General features: G+C 37.3%; 2 protein-coding genes across 3 annotated transcripts; one reads left to right on the top strand and one right to left on the bottom strand.

Annotated features, from left to right (window-relative positions):
- The first annotated feature begins 1,219 nt into the window (after positions 1-1,219).
- LOC107480125 (magnesium transporter MRS2-3) lies at positions 1,220-8,307 on the top strand. 2 transcript variants are annotated; one of them, XM_052259193.1, is made up of 4 exons: positions 1,220-1,418; positions 5,943-6,950; positions 7,036-7,252; positions 7,642-8,307. In XM_052259193.1, exons 2-4 carry the CDS (start codon positions 6,007-6,009, stop codon positions 7,927-7,929), a joined length of 1,449 nt encoding a protein of 482 aa, XP_052115153.1. In that variant the 5' UTR covers positions 1,220-1,418; positions 5,943-6,006; the 3' UTR covers positions 7,930-8,307. The 2 variants fall into 2 exon arrangements, with proteins under 2 accessions (XP_052115153.1, XP_015955750.1); XM_016100264.3 differs by having other exon boundaries at positions 5,940-6,950.
- Positions 8,308-8,494: 187 nt separating this feature from the next.
- LOC107480127 (protein BONZAI 1-like) lies at positions 8,495-11,357 on the bottom strand. The gene is made up of 9 exons (XM_052258407.1): positions 11,241-11,357; positions 11,022-11,149; positions 10,826-10,928; positions 10,630-10,744; positions 10,411-10,487; positions 10,088-10,251; positions 9,713-9,826; positions 9,513-9,609; positions 8,495-9,431 (listed from the first exon to the last, which is right to left on the bottom strand). Exons 1-7 carry the CDS (start codon positions 11,355-11,357, stop codon positions 9,814-9,816), a joined length of 717 nt encoding a protein of 238 aa, XP_052114367.1. The 3' UTR covers positions 8,495-9,431; positions 9,513-9,609; positions 9,713-9,813.
- Between the last annotated feature and the right edge of the window lie 312 nt (positions 11,358-11,669).

Below are 11,669 nucleotides of genomic sequence, written 5' to 3'. Positions count from 1 at the left end.
ACCCTTTTCAGATTATGACTCAGCTTTGCTAGAGTCCCCAGATAGAGGTGTCCAGAGTTCTTAAGCACACTCTTTTTTCTTTGGACCACGACTTTAACTGCTTAGTCTCAAGCTTTTCACTTGACACCTTCACACCACAAGCACATGGTTAGGGACAGCTTGTTTGAACCGCTTAAGCCAGGATTTTATTCCTTGTATGCCCTCCTAACCATTGATGCTCAAAGCCTTGGATCCTTTCACCCTTGCCTTTTGGTTTAAAGGGTTAATGGCTTTTTGTTCTTGTCTTTTGGTTTAAAGAGCTATTGGCTTTTTCTTCTTTTTATTTATTTATTTTATAATTATTTTATTTTATAAATTTTTAATAATAAAGGGTAATTTGGTAAAAACAAAAAAATAAAAGTAGAAAAGGACGATTTTATAACATTTTGTAACGTTGAGGATGATTTTAATAACAAAAAAAGATCAGGGACGATTTTGATTTTGACCCCAGACCTTGGGGACGAAAAAAATACTTATCCCTTATTATTATTATTTAGGTCCATATCATTTTTTCCTTGCTTCATATATAGTCCATAAGTTAATCATATCCTATGGATCACAATATTCACACCAAACCAAAAAAGCAAGTCCAAACACATCATATACCAAAAACTTTTCTGAAACAGCAGAAAAAAGTCCAGCAAATTTACTAATCACCAACACTTACCAACAACTTCTCTCATGGTTCTAAAAATCGGATTGGACTGGCTGGTTCAACCAGCTCAATCGGGAACCGGCAAGAAAAACGGTCTTGTCATCCTCTTAAAACCGTTAGATACAAAACTGCTTTAAAACTATTGAACCGTCTGGGAATCGATCGGTTGGATCGGACCAAAAAAAGGCCGGTTCTTAGAAAATGAAGCCGTTTTGCCATTTAGAACAAAAACTAATGTTCTAAAAATCGGACCAAATCGACCGGTCAAACCGGTAACTTAGGCGGTTTAGTTTATTAGCAGAAATCGAATATAAACCACTGAATCAGCCGAGAACCGACCGGTCAAACCGGACCGGGACCCGTTTACAAGAAATGACGCCATTTCCTTTGTTGAAAGGAAAAAAGGGGATTGCACCATGGTTATAAAAATCGGATCAAATCGGTTCAATCGAGAATCGACGATGCAAGCGGTCCAATTCTCCACCCATAACTGTTTCTGAAAAAACCGCTGGAAAAAATCATTCATTCATTTCATCATTTGTCACTATACTCCCTGACTCCCTGTGCTGGAGATTGGAGAACTCTGAAAGCGAAGGAACCCTAGCCCTCCCAGCGCCGTCGCCGTTCCCAGGTCGTCAGCACCGCCGTTCCCAGGTCGTCGAACCCTAACCCAGTAACTCGGCAGGTACTCTTCATCTTCGCTGGCTTCTCGGCACGGAACCAGGTTAGTGGCTCGTCTTCATCTTCGGTCTTCTTCAATTTTTGTTCCATTTTTCTTCAATTCTTCTTCGGTCTTGGTTTGAACTTTGAAGTTTGGTTCTTCAATTTTTCTTCTTCGGTCTTCCGTCTTGGTTTCCAGTTTGGTATTCCCTTGTATTTGCTGGTGGTTATTGGTGGAAATGTTACAAATTTTGAAATTTGCAAATTTGTATGTATGGTTCTGAACTTCTGATTGCTCTGTCTTGTATTCACTGTACTGATTTCTCTGTTAGTCAGTAATACTTACTCTGATTGCTGAATTGGTAATCAATAAATTTGCCTTTTTCTGTAAATCGGGACTTTACTAGGATTTGTTAAATTTGTTGCTGAATTTGTTGCTTCCCAGTCACAGAATCAGAACAGAATGCTCAGTCAGTGCTTGATTGATTGGCTTTGCTCACTGATTGTATTTGCTGATAAATTTTAGATTGATAACTTTTAAATTTTAAATTTGCACTGCCTATGTTACTGATTCACTGTTCTTTTAGTGCTTTTTGTTGTTGTTAATCATTGTGAAGAGCTTTGTTAAAATTTGCACTGCCTATATTACTGAGTGTTCCTTCAGTGCTTTTTGTTGTTGTTAATCATTGTGATGAACTTTGTTAAAATTTGCCCTGCCTATGTGACTGATTCACGGATTCATCCCTCTCGTCATTATCATTGGCATGAACTCCGAACCAATACCCCAACTCTCTGGATACAATTGTAACGAAAGCTGATTGGGACTTTTTCTTCTACTTAAGGTATGAATCAGAATGATGAGGCCAAGTTATGAATACACAAGTGTCAACGGACTATAATATATATTGAGTTTGTGACATTAGAAGGGTGTAATAATAACAATAATGGAGTCATGTTATTTGAATATTGAGGTTTAACATTTAAACTCTCACAGCTTCTCAGCCCTGTTTGATTCTTCGTCTCAGGCAATTGAATCGAATCAACAAGGCCTTCCTTTTCTTTTTCTTTTAGTTGATTCTTAATTTTTCTAATATATGTAGCTTTCTGAATCAAGTGGATCAGATTATGTAGTTTTCTTGATTTGGGATATTTTTGGAGACGCATTAGAAGAGCTATTTTATTATTATGTTTGCTATAATAATATTCACATGTTCTGTATGCTTGTGATTATTTCGGTGTTTACATTTTCTTTCCAAGTCACTTGTTGTGGTTGTTCTTTGAGTTAAGGCTTTGTATGTGTGTGTGAGAATGTGATAATGTTGAATGCTGTTGCATCTAATAGGAGTTCTTGGAGTACCCTCATCTTTGGTCCTTTATAATTTATTTATTATTTTATTCTAAAACGGTTTTTCCGGTGGAACCACCGGAGCAAACCCTATCCTCAACCAATCTTGTCGCCGTCTGGCGGAGTGAGAGACTGCTGCTGCCGCCTCCGTCACACTCAAGAACTTTCGTCTTCATGCTATCGGCGTTCGTTACTTCTCTCTCACCATCCCCTGTTCGCTCTCATCAGTCACCTGTTCGCTCTCCATCCCCTGTTCGCTCTCATCAGTCGCCTGTTCGCCGTCGTCCGTTGCGCTCAACCGCTCTCCGTCGTCCGTCGAAGGTCAATGCTCACTGCTAGTGCTTGTTCTTCGTGTTTTTTTTTTATTGTCTGTTCAGAAACCAAACCCTCTTCATGCTTGTTCTTCGATGGTTAGTGATCGTCGTTTTTTAATACTCACTGTTGGTGTTTCGTTTTTCATTGATTGATGATTATTGATTAAGTGATGTGTTGCTGTTTTGTTTTTTAACTTTGTGCTTGAGTTAATTGGATGCTTTGTCAGTGCTTAGTGCTTGTTCTTGGTTGATTGGCTTTGCTCACTACTCTGGCTTGTTCTAGCCTATTATTGATTAATTAACTCTGTTACTGGCTTATTGATTGATGCTAAATTGGTACGGATAAACTGTTACTGGCTTGTTCTTGGCTTTTTTGTCTGTTGTTAAATTTTGTTATAAGTTTCTTGATTTTGTGCTCATTACCTCATTCAGTGATTTTTTTTGTTAATCATTGTGCTGAGCTTGTTAATCATTGGCTTATTGATTGATGCGAAATTGGTACTGATAAACTGTTACTGGCTTGTTCTTGGCTTTTTTTTATCTGTTGTTAAATTTTGTTAAAGTTTCTTGATTTTGTGCTCATTACCTCATTTAGGACTTTTTTGTTGTTGTTAATCATTGTGCTTAGCTTGGTAAAATTGGGTTATGTTAAAGCATGTTAATTTTTGTGTTAACCTTGTGAAAATTATGTCAAAAACTTGATTGGCTTTGCTCACTACTCTGGCTTGTTCTAGCCTGTTCTTGATTAATGAACTATGCTACTGGTTTATTGATTGATGCTAAATTGGTACTGATAAACTGTTATTGGCTTGTTCTTGCTTTTTTTCTAATGTTAAATTTTATTAAAGTTTCTTGATTTTGTGCTCATTACCTCACTCGGTGCTTTTTTTGTTGTTAATCATTGTGCTGATCTTGTTAAAATTGGGTTAAAATTGATAATCTTTTGGAGTTTGATGTATAATAGGTTGATTTCAAGATGAGATTTTCTTCTAACAATGATACTGACAACCGGAATAACTTAACAATTGGACTATTCATTTTAGAGAGGAAAACATCTACATAATTTTCATATTTTATTGATGAGCATTTGAGCTGTTTATATTTGAAGCTTGTAAACAGATGGAATGCTTTCTATAAAAACCACGAGTAAGTTTAATGTTCTTCTCACAGTTAGTTTTGCTTTGATTTCATTGAATACATGCATACACCTCAAGCTTGAATATGTTTTGAGCCATAGACCATAGTATTAAAATGTTTTGAAATTTCTACTTGAAACTTTATTAGGGAGCATCTCAAAGTTAGGAGTGGAGTAGCTTGCAGCATTGAAAACCATTAGCACAATGAACTGGTGATAGAGGCAGTTATAATAATAAGTAATATGCCAGTAGACATGTTCTGTAATTTTATATTATAGAAATACACATATTCTATAATTTTTATTGTGTTGATGATTTATTGATTGTTTTTTATTGTGTTGATGAGAGTTGTTCTATAATTGATTTATTATTTTATTTTAAAACATTCCGGTTGAATTACGGTTGGACCGGTTGGACCAGTGAACCAGTGAGTAAAATGGTTCGATGATCGGTCCGGTTCTCAGAACCTTGAAAAAAACAAAGGGAACCCGAAAACGGCCAAAAGCCTAGCATCTTCCACGGATCCGCCGTTGCCGTCCGTCAGAGGCGCCTCCTCCTTCCCCCTGTGTGAGACCGAAACCCCTAGCTCGGCACGTAGTCACGTCGTCTTCTTGCTCGAGTTCGAGCTGCAAGCCATGGTCTCGCCGTCGTCGTCCTTCTCATCTCGCCGTAGCCGTCCTTCTCGTCTCGTCAGCATTGTCTTTCTCTCAGTCAAGATTAGTGGTCTGAACTCTGAAGTTAGTGATTGATTTCTGATATTACTGATTCTATTCTAATATGTGCTTTTGTTACTGATTTGTTACTGATTCTGAAATTGAGTAATTGATGTTTCTGAAATTGAGTAATGGATTTGTTACTGATTCTGTTCTATGGTTTTATGGATGATTAATTGATTTCTGGCCGTTCTGTTGCTGTTTTTAATTTGGATTATGATTTATTGATTTTAGTTATGGATGGAAGTATTAATCAAGAAGCAGTTGTTGATAATGCCTGTTTGAGTAATAATTCATCTGCCAATCCTCCTAATTCAAATGATTCTGCTAATCCTAATCCACTTAGTTCAAATAATAGTCAGTCACAAGGTTTTTCTAATTTACGGATTTTGATGATTGATAAATATTCATGTTGGTTTTTAATATTTAGATATTTCTTTTTACTATTTAACTTTTGAGATTGTATTTTGATAAGATTATATGGATTTGATTGATGACACTTTGTTGCTGAATGCTAATTTTTGTTGTTGAATGCCCTGTTTGTTGCTGAATGCTGTTGGTAATGGTGTTTTTGTTGCTGAATGTCCTGTTTGGTGTTGAATGATAATTTTTTATTTCTGGCAGTGCTACTGCTGTTTTTAATTTTGTGAATGATTTATTAATTTCAGTTATGGATGGTAGTATTAATCAAGAAGTAATTGCTAAGAACAATGCATCTGTGAACAATAACTTGCCTGCCAATCCTAATCCTCCTATTTCGAATGATACTGCCAATTCTAATCCTCTTGATAACAATGCATTTGATGATTGATAAATCTTTATCTTGGTATTTAATATTTAGATATTCTTTTTATTATTTAACTTTTGAGTATGTATTTTGATAAGATCATATGACTTTGATTGATGATATTTTATGTAGTGTTTTTAATTTGAAAAATATTTTAAGATTTATATTAGATTATAATTATATTTTAGGATGTTTATTTATAATTTATTTATTATTTTATTCTAAAACAATTTTTTCAGTTGAACCACGGTTGTTTCGGTTCTACCCCTAATGTAGCTACATCATTTCAGCAGGTGAATACAATTAATACAAGGAAAGAATTGAATAATTGATTAAGTGAAGGAGGGAATCGAACCGATGAATATTCGGGGTCAGGGTCAGGGTCCGCCTCCAGTTCCGGCAGCGGCGGCAGGGATGATGGATGGGATTGGGGTTCCTGTTGCTCCAAATCCAGTAAGCAGGAAGAAGGGGACCGGGGTGAGGGCGTGGCTGCTTCTCGATTCCAGTGGTCAGAAGCAGGTTGTGGAGGCCGGCAAGCACGCCATCATGCGGCGCACGGGTCTCCCCGCCCGTGACCTCCGTATCCTCGACCCCCTACTGTCCTACCCCTCGACCGTGCTAGGCCGTGAGAGGGCCATCGTGATCAACCTCGAGCACATCAAGGCCATCATCACCGCCCACGAGGTCCTCCTCCTCAACTCCCGCGACCCCTCCGTGACCCCTTTCGTGGAGGAGCTCCACTCAAGGATCCTCCGGCACCACCAAGTCCAGGGAGCTGCTGCGGCAGCTGCGGCTTCGGATGATTTCAAGCTGAGCAAAGTGTACGACTCGGAAGAAGGGCAATCAAGAGAGGGACAGGATGAAGATGAAGATCCCGATCCCGTTGGGGAGCAAGTGAAAGCCCAATCGAAGCAGAATGGTATCCAGAACGGCGATGGCATGAAGATCCTGCCGTTCGAGTTTGTGGCACTGGAGGCCTGCCTGGAGGCTGCGTGCAGTGTGTTAGAGAACGAGGCAAAAACCCTGGAACAAGAGGCCCACCCTGCCTTGGACAAGCTCACTTCCAAGATCAGTACTCTCAATTTGGAACGGGTTCGTCAAATTAAGAGCCGCCTTGTTGCCATCACTGGTCGCGTTCAGAAGGTAAGGGATGAGTTAGAACACTTGCTCGATGACGACGACGATATGGCTGAGATGTATCTCACCGACAAGTTACAACAGCTCCACAGTTCTTCTGCCTCCTCTATAAATGATGATGATGTTGACAATGACCACCATAATCAGCTTGATGTCGATGACAGGCAAGTGTACATGTAAATCTTTTCTGTTTGCCTTGAATCTTGTTAGTTAGTACTGCTTTACTGATTCTAATTCTCCATTTTGCAGCATTCCTCCTGAAATATCACTGGAAGAGGGTGGAGCTGCTGCAAGCGATGACGATAATCAACATGATGATGACAGGTTATTAGTGGGAGTTAGCAGGGACAGCCGTGCTAGCACTACCTACAGTACCACAACTAAGCATCTTGATGTGGAGGAGCTTGAGATGCTCCTGGAAGCATATTTTGTGCAAATCGATGGCACACTCAACAAGCTCTCTACTGTATGCCTTTTCATTTCTTTGTCATGCCCTTTTCCGTTGCCTATAACTACCATTTACACTTTTAATCTTGTGTTTTATAAGCAACTAATTCCCGTTTCCAAGAATTATTATGACGCTTGTCTGGTTTCTAATTGAGGATTTTGCTTGTTATTGCTTGCAAAAGATCCAAACATGTTAGAGATTCAAAATCTTAGGGACAATTTCTCTTTTTGGGTAATAGAGGCAAATATTGTGCCTTGGTAGTTTTAGGCTATGGTCTTTTCAAAGAAAATGCTTAAAACAAATTTTAACCAACATATTTCTGGTCTGGTGAGCTTCTTGTGATTTACATGTTACCTTAATGATAAGATTGGTTTTGATGTTGTTTTGTTGTGGTGATCCTGTTGAAGCTAAGGGAATACGTGGACGACACAGAAGACTACATCAACATAATGCTGGATGACAAACAGAATCATCTGCTCCAAATGGGAGTCATGTTGACCACAGCAACTCTGGTAGTGAGTGCCTTTGTCGTTGTCGCTGGTGTTTTCGGCATGAACATTCATATTGAGCTATTTGATTCAAATACTACCGGGAATAGAGAGTTCTTCTGGACTGTTGGGGGCAGTGCTGCTGGAACCATTTTCTTGTATGTGGTTGCCATTGCCTGGTGCAAGTACAAACGCTTGCTCGAGTAGCTGCACGCCCTGTTTATGTGCACACATAGAAGAAATGTTATGCAATACAAAAATCACTCCTTTTTTATCCACCTGAAATTCTAATAATACAGTGCAACATTGCTACATTACCACATTACCTGCTGCTACTTCTATTTGTGATCTTCAACTATTTTGTTCGTTTTGCGCAATATTCTGTGGAAATATTATACTAGATCGAAAGAAAGGTCATTAGGGTAGAAACATGCCAGTTATTTGTGATCTGTACATAGACTTATTCATTTTCATTGTGAAATAAATTGAGAAACGATTGAGAAAGAACAATAAGGGGTTCATGGCTGTTACCTGAGCTTTAAATTGGAAGAGAATATCCAGTTAATTTTCATTTTCAGTACCTAATTATGGGGCAGTTATATTTGGCTCTTTGATAGTTTACCTACTTTACTTTGATCAATTGCCAAATTTTAAACAAATTAAACATGAATAAAGATGTTATTAATCGTTGATCATTGAGTAACAAAACATTAATTGTTAACATTTTTATAAATCTCAAAGCATGTATATTTATTTTATTGAGCTTGTTACAATGATGAGATTTGCTTGACTTCAAAGATCACATACACACAAATTACAGTCTCTTGATTTCTAGGGATAAATAAGGGTATACATCTGTATAAGTGGTATGAGAAGTTATTCATTGGATAAGAAATCCCTAGTTAGAAAAATGAAAATAAATTGCCAAGTGATCATTCCAAGAGGCACTACATTCGAAATGCATATTTTAGGAGTCATTGACAAGCTGAAGAGTGGGCATGGAGGTTCCAGCTATGAAGGATTTGAAGAGTGAAAGAGCAAGTTTTGGTCTAAGCAAAGGAACTTCATCTACTGCTCCCCTTATTGCTACAAAGGTGAGTCCATCATATTCTTGTGTCCACCCTCCCACCTGTTTTTTTATGACAAATTTAAAATTTCCATCTAGTAACCTTTACTAATTTCATGGATATAATCAATTTCCATCTAAAGACATCAATGATCTAACTTGCATCAAAGTATCAATTCACAAATATTTTCACTTATTGGATTTCAACGTTCACTTAACGACTAAAATTTTCCCCAGAGCTTGAAGAAAACAAACTCCAATTTGTAGTTCTGAACGAACCTGCCACAAAACCCACAAAGCATGAGTACAAGAAGGAAAGGAAATCCTACCCATAAAGCTCGCTCAGACAGATACCAATCTTAGATAAATGCAGTTGGCTAGCGAACCCTTCTTGACCTTCAATTAAATAAGCATTCAGCACAAAGCGCGAGTTTGCACCCTTTAGCCAAATTTCAATTTAATATACTGTGAGGGCCTTGAAATGGCACAACGATCAATGGATAGAACGTTTTACTATGTAGTTTGAAAATGGTTCCTCTTTACATGCCTTAGAGAGTCGGTTGGATATTCCTGTTTCTCATGTACGATAAAAATTGAGTAGGTAATTCTGCTAGAAGTGCTTGAACTACTGAAATTTCTCCACCTGCAATGGGAAGATTGCAAAGACTTTGAGTTAGAAGGCAATAGGATGGAGTTACATCATAATATGCAAACTGATACCGACTTTAAACATCTCGAAATGGAACAAACTGGACTATATCACGTGAAGCAACACGTCCGAATGAACTTTTGAGTCTCTCCCCCTTGTCAGCATCTAAAATCTATTCAAAGGAGTAGCAAAACTAAAAAAAACAGTTGTGGTATACTGATCACACAGTTCCCATGAGGAACAGTTATGTATAAAAAGCCGACATGTTTTCATACCTCCATTTCTTTGAAATCAGCTCCTCCAACTCCAACGATAAGGATTGATAATGGTAGGTCAGAGGCTTTAACAAGGGCATCTTTTGTTTCTTGGAGATCTGTCACCACTCCATCCTAGTGATGTCAATTAAATGTCAGCATCAGCGGTGGAAAAGCAAGATGATGCAAAAAATCATCACAGGCTTAGAAGTCACGACAAAGGAAATTTTTTTCATATGCAACACAGATATAGAGTGATTAGCTCTGCTATTATTATATGGCTGAATCACGGCGCATGTCGGAAAGAGACATAGAAGAAAAAAGACTACAGGAGGAGTAAATTGCAGCTACATAGTTCTAGAGAGAAATAAAAAAGTTCTAATTCTTATTTCTTACTGAGATATTAACAAAACAAAATACTTTCTTGCACCAGTTGCTACAGATTGGCTGGCAATAAGTGCAGCATTGCTTATGACAGGTCCAAAAAGAGTTGGTCCCGCAAGAGAAACGTTAAGCAGGGCACTTGTGTATGCCATCATAATTCCTTGGATCCCTTCCACCTGTTAAACACAGAACTTCAATCATGATGAACTATTTTATGATAAGTGAAAACAAAAGCAAGAACTATTTTTGCCTAGAAATAAAGTTGTGACAAGTTCAAGACAAGGATCGCTGGAAAAACAAATGATTCAAACTAAAGATCACTTCTCAGTTCTCACCTTCTGGTATGTATTTGGCCGTCCTGAAGGATCAATATAATGCAAAGAATCTGGAAGGCGTGGATTCCCATTTGAAGCTGATAAACCAGGAGGTTAGTTATATTTGATTAAGAATGCATAAACCTTTGTCATCCAGGTATATCTAAGGCCCCTCATGTTGACAACTACAGAAATCTAGAAATTAATAAGGTACACTTCATTTGAGGATATGAGCTGTACCTGTAAAATCAATGGCCACCATGAAGTTCAATTCAAAACCCGCAGACAAGTAATCAAGGAAACTATATTGGACACTTTCAGAAAATTTGTCCAGATATACCCGGCTCTTTAATACCTGTATTATAGAAAAATATGTTTTATACTTTTTAGAGAAAGAAAGAAGGATTCATGACACAAATAAACTTTATAATAAAACCTTGTTATGAGAATTACGACCACCACCAGTAGGCAAAAATAAAGTTCCTCCTTGACCACTAGCATGAAGCTTCACCAACTCTGCCAAAGACTTTTGCACTTTTCTGATAAAACAAAGAAGAATTTCAGCCTAGAAAGTATATTGATAGACAAAGGAACAAACAGAGGAAGGAAATTAAAAAGTAACTGCCAATTACCCTATCAAATCATGTTTGCCATTGGTATTGAAGTTATAACACTCTAGTATCAAAGGATTGTCCCGTATATAATAAAAACGAAAAAATGAGAGAGCTTCCACTGTGTCTAAATCACGAAGTTCAACATATTATTCCATATATAATCTCATAAAACATGGCCATATTTCCATACTTTTATAGTTTTACGGAAAGAATAAATTATGAGGGTGATCCTTGTACCTTGCCTCCTACTTGTTGAATGTTTAAGAACACTGGCTTCCACTGTGGGCTGAGATCATTCTTTATAACTTCTGTTTTACAGCAAAGAATTAGATGGTCCCAGAACGTTTGGACCATTAAATGGTCTCATAACAAAACATATTTTTTAAATTTTTTTAATAATTGCTAAATAGTCCTTTTTTAATTTTAATTACAAATTAACCCCACATATTTTATCTAATTATAAAAACCATTTTTTATTTTATAAATTATTATTTTATCATCCATCTATTATGTTTATTAACAATCAAAAACAAAAACAATAACGAATTAGAACTTCCATTGATCGTAATAACTTTTTGGCAATCCTAATCGATTAAAAGTTTATCTTTGATCCGTTACATCCCTCGAGCGTTGTGAAATCGTGTTTCTTAGAAAATCAATTGATTG

This window comes from Arachis duranensis, chromosome 3 (assembly GCF_000817695.3).
Source record: "Arachis duranensis cultivar V14167 chromosome 3, aradu.V14167.gnm2.J7QH, whole genome shotgun sequence".
Lineage (NCBI taxonomy): Eukaryota > Viridiplantae > Streptophyta > Magnoliopsida > Fabales > Fabaceae > Arachis > Arachis duranensis.
The sequence above is the reverse complement of the archived record's forward strand: the minus strand, read 5'-3'. Positions and strand labels throughout refer to the sequence as shown.

Excerpts from the sequence above, each read along its gene's own strand:
- LOC107480125 (XM_052259193.1), top strand. The coding sequence starts at position 6,007 with ATGAATATTCGGGGTCAGGGTCAGGGTCCGCCTCCAGTTCCGGCAGCG. Across the intron at positions 6,951-7,035 it reads CAGCTTGATGTCGATGACAG|CATTCCTCCTGAAATATCAC; the intron begins GCAAGTGTACAT and ends TCCATTTTGCAG. Across the intron at positions 7,253-7,641 it reads CACTCAACAAGCTCTCTACT|CTAAGGGAATACGTGGACGA; the intron begins GTATGCCTTTTC and ends ATCCTGTTGAAG.
- LOC107480127 (XM_052258407.1), bottom strand. The coding sequence starts at position 11,357 with ATGGTCCAAACGTTCTGGGACCATCTAATTCTTTGCTGTAAAACAGAA. Across the intron at positions 10,745-10,825 it reads GTCGTAATTCTCATAACAAG|GTATTAAAGAGCCGGGTATA; the intron begins GTTTTATTATAA and ends TCTATAATACAG. Across the intron at positions 10,252-10,410 it reads GGCCAAATACATACCAGAAG|GTGGAAGGGATCCAAGGAAT; the intron begins GTGAGAACTGAG and ends TGTGTTTAACAG.